Source organism: Triturus cristatus, chromosome 12, assembly GCF_964204655.1.
Source record: "Triturus cristatus chromosome 12, aTriCri1.1, whole genome shotgun sequence".
In the NCBI taxonomy this organism is placed as follows: domain Eukaryota; kingdom Metazoa; phylum Chordata; class Amphibia; order Caudata; family Salamandridae; genus Triturus; species Triturus cristatus.
In genome coordinates, this window is record NC_140595.1 from 542,356,493 (window position 1) to 542,363,912 (window position 7,420).

The 7,420-nt window shown below is 42.4% G+C and overlaps 1 protein-coding gene across 1 annotated transcript in view; it reads right to left on the reverse strand.

Annotated features, from left to right (window-relative positions):
* The window catches only part of LOC146776244 (galanin receptor type 1-like), a 723,192-nt gene extending 719,139 nt beyond the window's left edge, over nucleotides 1-4,053 (reverse strand). Inside the window, exon 1 of the mRNA XM_085636908.1 lies at nucleotides 2,917-4,053. Within this exon, the coding sequence (XP_085493034.1) occupies nucleotides 2,917-3,594 (678 nt within the window). The 5' untranslated portion in view covers nucleotides 3,595-4,053. The remainder of the gene's footprint in view (nucleotides 1-2,916) is intronic.
* Between the last annotated feature and the right edge of the window lie 3,367 nt (nucleotides 4,054-7,420).

Here is a 7,420-nt window from a genome sequence, read left to right on the forward strand (position 1 = left end):
ATGATTGGTCCTGAGCTCTCCTGAATCCAGTCATTCCTAATGGGCTGGACAAACAGGGATCTTTGAAAGTTAAGCAGAGAGGTCTAAGCTGTATGGTGCCATAGGGCCCACATCTATCCCCATTTCTATCACCTATACTGCTTAATGTTTATAACTACCCTCTATTAGATTTGATCTCAGAAAGGGGTTTAAGCATCTAGACCGAAGCTGATGATCCACAAATGTTAGCTAAACTCAATGGAGATTACAGACAGAATGGAAACTTAACCAAGGGCCACTCCACAATGCAGTTGATGGGTGAACTCTTGTTGGCTTCAGTTGAATGAAGCCACGGCAGACAATATTTTGTGGGGGGTTTAAGCATCAGGATTTCTAGACAGTCTATCTAGGGACTTAACCCTAGACTTCTCGGCCGGATTCCCGAACCCAGGCCTATCATGATAAATTTGGGCATCGTGTTGGACAGTGAACTGACCTTAAGACAGAAGATAGTAGAAGTTCCACTGAGCATTTTTTCCAATTGTCCCATTTACCTGAAATTATACATTTCATCCCCTTCCTATATTACTCTACTGTGAAAAAAGCAGTAGTCATTTCAAGGATAGTTTAGGATACCATCCTCTGTGACGGATCCCTGCATATCTTGAAAATAATGTATGATTGGCTTGAAATGCTGTGCTAGTGCTAACTCGGAAAGTATGATCTTATATCCCAGAAGCACCTTTCCCTACCTTCGTTGAAAGTAGAGGGTCATATCAAATTAAAAACCCTTTACCTGCAGCACAAAAGCATATATGGTTAGGTCCAAGATTTATAAACCCAGAACCCTTCAATCAGCCAGAAAAATAACTGTCTGCGCGTGATTAGCTTCAAGAGGCAAAAATGGGTGGAAGAAGCTTCTTGATCCTATACCCAGGTACTGTAATGACCTCCCAATAATATGTGATTGGAGGGCCAATATCATAGAATTCTGCTCCTCCTTGGAAAGTCTTTTTTTTAAGTTATCTATTACTTGCTAGCCATCTATCCTCTGCAACTTTGACACAGCTTGGTGCCTGAGTACTAAAAGGCATGTGGTGCACAGTATCCCAAAATAATTCCTCTATCCGTCATGCCAATGTTGTATAGTGCACACCAAGCCAGTAAGATATGCTCTAAGACTATCACAGAAGAATAACACCACAGACACTATCTGAAGTCTGATGTCTCTAGATAGCCTATGTCTGTAGATTAAAACAGGAATACCTAACGATTTTCTCATTTATATTATAAAAGGAGTTACATATGCAGAGAAAATCCAGAAAATCTGTAGAAACTAGATCAAAATGTGCATTAACATTTCTAAATATTCCTCAATGTGTATGAAGCAAACAAGTTGAAATATTCAGTGTCTTTGTCCCTTGTTCACTTACATTTCTTCGACTACCCTTCCACGTCTGTGATCAACAAAAATACCTAGACACATCCCCTTAAATGAATGACAAACATTCTGCTCCACTGGATAAGAGAAAACATCTTCTAAGGGTCGCAGTAACTGGGTCGCTGCAACCCTCTACTCTCATTATGTGGGTGGCCGATGTTCAACCCAGCCTGCAAATGAGTCGAGCAACGGTTAATTTGTAAATAAATAAGTTCCGGGGCTCTCGTCAGGAGGCAGTTTTCACCAGCCTATTTCTCCCGTTAGTGCCGCCTAAAACAGAACTACCAACCATGAGAGTGGGGAGAGGATGTAGCGTAATGACCAGAGCTGCCAACTTCGGAGTTGGGGAACCAGATTCGAGTCTCGGCATCAGCTCAACATCCTATGATTCTGTGCAAATCACTGAATCTCCCCGTGCCTACCATAAATGAATTTGTCCTTAAATAGTGCTCATGAAAAGTGCCAGTTTTGACAGCTAAGTGCTGGTGCTGAGCACCGAAGGCTCAGATAAGCGGTGGAGTCGAGCCACCTCTAAAATAAAATCAGTATCTCTGTCAGCTTTTTTAACCAATACTGAGAGCAGCCCCACCTCCCTGGCTCCAGTTATGGTTTCTTCAGAGGTCTTTGGGGCAGTTCACGCACTTAAAGACAAGACATGACAGATACCTGGTCGAGCAGTGCTCCATTTTGGATGTACATGGAGTAAAACGCTTTTTATGTTCGACAATATACGAATTAGGGTTTCTGAGCTGGGTGTTTCGTACAAAAGGATGGGCCATTACCGGCAGTTCACTAATCTTCAAGATTATATTCTCTACTGAAGTGCGTAAGCAGGTGCAGTGAAAGCCCCCTCAATAAACAAAAACATAATTCTACTTTTATCCCACTGACTGACATTGTGTGCAGTGAACAGTAAAACCGTATACTGTCTTGTCAATGACAGCTACATTTCACAAAAGACAAAAAAATTATAATAACATTCACTGTAGTTTTTGGTCTGTGAAGTTCACCAGTAAAAACTGCAGCAAATTAGAAGGCAAAAACGTAGGACAGTGATTCTTTGAGCAAAGTGGAAGAGGAGAGCAAATTGTTCTTCACGAACAGGAAAAAATGGAGCAAAGTTTGTAGAGTATTTGTGCATTAAACTCAAAAGGAGTGCTGGACATCTGGGGAAACGTGGTAGGAGTATGGGAGATGAGCTAAAAAAATAGGGGGCACCGTGCTGTAGGGATCACTTCTAGATTACAAAAACTTAGTAGTGGAATGACAGAAATTAATTATTGTCCAACATTTTACATTAAAATACAAAGTTTAAGACATAAAAGTGATCAGTATTTTTACACATCAAAATGTTTTTTTGTTTGGTTTTAAAAAAAGAACTCAGAAAAGAAGAGTCGAAAAGGGAGGTCTAAAATGTCGGCATGTTATAACTAAATATGTCTGAGGGGCTTTGGGGAATGTAACTTTCATAATTTAGGGTTGCTCTTTTTCTTTACCTTGGCGTAGCAACAGGTGATGATCATCAAAGGCAGGAGGTAGCCGATGAGGAGGATGGTCACTTTGTAGGTCTGCTTGGCTGATATATTGTCGCCCCAGTACTCCCAGCAAAAGGAGCTGTTGGGAGCCTCCTTCTGCTCACTCATGATTGATTGGTGTTGGGCCACTGGAATGGCAATCACCGAAGAGAGAATCCAGATGATGCTCACCCCGATGGAGGCATTCTTCTTGTTTCGGATGCATGGGGATCGCTTGGAATGGACAACAGCGATGTACCTGTCGACAGACATGGCCACCAGGGTGAAAATGCTCACCAGCATGCTGACCATCACAAAGTAATGCACAAATTTACAGAAGAAAGCTCCAAAGATCCACTCGGGCAAAGAGTAGATGGTCGCTTGGAACGGGACGCAGAAGAGGAGGAAGAGCAGGTCTGCGATGCTAAGGTTCAGGATGAAAATGTTGGTGGTGCTCCGCGATCGCCTGGATTTGATCCGCCCAATGACTATCATGACCAACGTGTTGCCGATAATCCCGAGCAGAAATATCAACCCGAAGACCACAGGAACAATCACCACCGCTACACCGCCATCCATTCCCGTCTGGACGCAGTCCCTGCTAACATTTTCACAGTAAATATCCTCAGGGTCCTCCGAATAATTGAACTTTCCATTCATCGCTGGTCCTCTGGGAGCTTCAGAGCGTCTCCCCGCGTAAGGTCTACTGGTTGAGTAGAAAAAATGGACAAGTCTTTTGATGAGAGAAGAAGAGTGCCAGGTCAAAGATAAAAGTGTAAATAAGAGCAGGTTGGAAGCTGATGCATTGTACTTCTCTCCTTGACACACATTGTTCTTGGATATTGTTGGTCCTTTATTTATTTTTTCCCTTGAATCAACCGGTGTTCAATTCTAGGCAGCCCCTTGCACTACTCCCGGGAAGAACAGTGCGGCTCTGGCAGGCAGAGTGGACTCTCCGAGAGCTGCTCCCCGGCGGAGCCGAGCCCACCTCTCACAGCCCCCCCCTCCCCGGGTTTAAAGGCGCAGGGACTGCACGCATGCTGGAAGCAGAAGGGATGCAGTGCGCGGTTTCTCCGCTCCGTTCTGCTTGCCACTGTTAATGTGATATAATTGGGACCTGACCTAACCTCCGGGCGGCGCCAGCACTATGCATAGTTCATTATCCAAGTAAGATTTTACCTGACAGATAACAAACATCTTTCTGTCTAAACTGGCTGGGTTTCTATTTATCTGCAAACACTCGCTCGGGTGCAAGCAGATTCCTCTCTTGCAGATGTTCTCATCGAGTAGTGCAGAGAAATATATATAATTTATTTTGTTCAGCTGTTTTTCCTTCTTTCTGGAGAATCGATGTTTCTGTGTTTCCTTTCTGACAGTTTGCCTCAAGACAGGCTCACGCACTGACGCTGTCCCTCGCGCTCAGTTGATAAGAGGGAAGGAAAGCGCAGCAGCGAATCACACCGGGCACGTCTACATACGGGCGATCATGCCAATCTCTTATCTGTCAAAAAAGGTGCTTGTGCCAGACTTGGATCGATGCCAAGGTAACCCGCAGGGCACCCTGCTGGACATCACACTCAGAAGTATGTACATGTTGCAAATGTGGCACCTTTTGAAAATAAAATCTTTCACTGGAAAAAAGTAATTGTGCATAGATAAGGCTGTGCTGATGCTTTTATTGATAAGGAAGGTGTGAACTCATTATCAGACTGGCACGGCCTCCCACGGGGCAAGGTCCAGTCGGCTCAAATGCTTTATAGCAGACAGCAGTGGGCACACTGTAACACAGCTCAGACGCATGAAAGCACAACAGCTGTTGTTCAACTGTCTGTACTTCTGCACATTTTGGACTACAGATGACAATTCACACTGACACAAAACTTCCCCTCCACGTGCCACAGTCCCCAAAATTATAATGCATCATGTTTGGTATTCCTATATCTAGAAGACAAAGTTACATACATCAAGAGCTCGGGTCTCCAAACTTTTCAGTACTAAGACCTACTTATAACCAATGAAAATCATCCTGAGCTACTAGCATTAGTAGTGTTGTACACACTAGACAAGATGACTTTAGTGGCACACTATGCACGATTACCAGCCGTGATAACCTCAGTGCAGGATTACCAGCAGTAATGTAACATGCATTAGTAAATGCATTAGGTTTCTTTTGTGTGATTAATTGTGAGCTTTTTTTGTTGTAAGTTGTTGCTTGCTGAGTATTGTACAATATAAGTTACAGAAAGTCAGTTAAAGTTTTATGACTTGTTTATGTATAAAAAGGCAATATACTGTGCTGTTACTAGTGGTATTATAAAGTGAGGAGATTAGATAAATGTTGGGGGACAAATATAAACAAACATGTACCTGATTGTAGGCTTGAAAGTGGTGCAGATATGGGGAGAATAGGTAAAGGGGGATGAAAAACCATACCTGTACAGCGTTAGTGCTGTTTTCGCAAAAAACAAGATTACAAAAACTAGATGAAAAGGTGTTGTTTGGTTATTGTCCTTTTTGTAAACAAACTTTACTAGCTTTTCAGTCAACTACAACCAAACATTGTCTTCATATATGACACTGCGTTGAGCATTATGGAAGAAAGGTGGAATTAGTGGGTGATGACGGAAAAGAAGAGAACATTATATGATAACAATAATGTCCAATCATACAATGCCGTTGTGCATGAGTAAAACAGAAAATATTTGCCCCTGCGTGTCCTGCAGGGCTTAGGTGATTGTTTACCGTCTAGTAAATATACACCTCCCTCCCACCCCCCCCCCAACTTTGGTTACTGTCCATTGTCATTGTTAAGATAAACAAATGAAAATTAACTTTACATTTTTAAAATGAGCACTTGAGAAGTTGTGCAATATAAGTGAAAGAAACACACTGAAAGTAGGATTATTGTGTTATTGAGATGGGCACTTTTTTAAATTTTATTACAGATTTCTTTTGCAAAATCTTTTTTTATGTTGCACTGCCCATTTCTTTTTTTATTACTGTGGAAAAACTTAAACATGAACATAAACTCTGAAACAATAATGAGCATATAGTAAAATCTGCACTTGCATTGTCATTGGCACTGTGTTACTTATGGTTTACATTGTTTCTTTATTTAAACAGTAAACTGTGACATTTTCAATGATTGTGCTCTATACTTTAAAGTTTGTACGTTGTAACAAATACAGTATTTGTTTCAAGGCATTTGTTATAATATGCCCTGGTACCACTGCATCTGCTGCACCATTGAAATCATGACCCTAGTGTCTGCTAGAAAACTGCATGTTGCCTGTTTAGGAATGTGCAGTTGGTGCAGTTTGTGTTCTTTATATCATATAAAAACAAAAATATAGGAGGCTGTTTAAATTACTCTGGAGTACTCAACCACTTTTTTAGCAGTTATTGAGCTAAAATACCATACCTTAAAAGTATACAAAAGAATATGGCTGTGTTTTACATCCACGCAAAGATGAATGGCACAATTTGCCTTATTAGGAAATAACTCCTGCTTCAGTTTACAGACTATAGTTCGATTACCATGTTGCTTATTCACATGGTCAACGGAAAATAGAGCACATGACATAACATGTTTTTGGTCCTACAACAATGCAATCTTCACAGTAAAGGCCAGTCTGAAAAAAAGCCAGTCTTACCACCTACCTGCTTACTAAGCTAAACGCTCAGTGTTAAAAAAGTGGAGAACACATCAAAGAACAAAAAAATTGTTTGTTTAATTTAAAAGTACAACCAAAGGAAATGATGGACGGAGTGTTGAACATTGCAAGCACTCACCCCCAGTCAACTGATCTGGGTTTAATCCATCACCGTTCTTTAGCCCACTCTGCCACCCCAGTTCAGACATGGCCATATGCAAATCAGTCTGACCCTGTGCCTCATGGGAACAGTCCAGCCCGAACTGCCAAGCCATGTCTTCCCTGGACCGGAAACAAGCTACCTAGGACCGGTTTCTGGCATTTTAGCCATCTTCAGCCAGGCTTGCTTGAATCCAGTGGCAAAGTGAGCAAGGGACTCACGTCTGAGCATACCCTGCCAACTTATGGCGAACAAAGCAAAAACCAAAGGAAATGATGGACGGAGTGTTGAACACTGCAAGCACTCACCCCCAGTCAACTGATCTGGGTTTAATCCATCACCGTTCTTTAGCCCACTCTGCCACCCCAGTTCAGACATGGCCATATGCAAATCAGTCTGACCCTGTGCCTCATGGGAACAGTCCAGCCCGAACTGCCAAGCCATGTCTTCCCTGGACCGGAAACAAGCTTCCTAGGTCCGGTCTCTGGCATTTCACCCATCTTCAGCCAGGTTTGCCTGAATCCAGTGGCAAAGTGAGCAAGGGACTCACGTCTGAGCATACCCTGCCAACTTATGGCGAACAAAGCAAAAACCAAAGGAAATGATGGACGGAGTGTTGAACATTGCAAGCACTCACCCCCAGTCAACTGATCTGGGTTTAATCCAACACCGT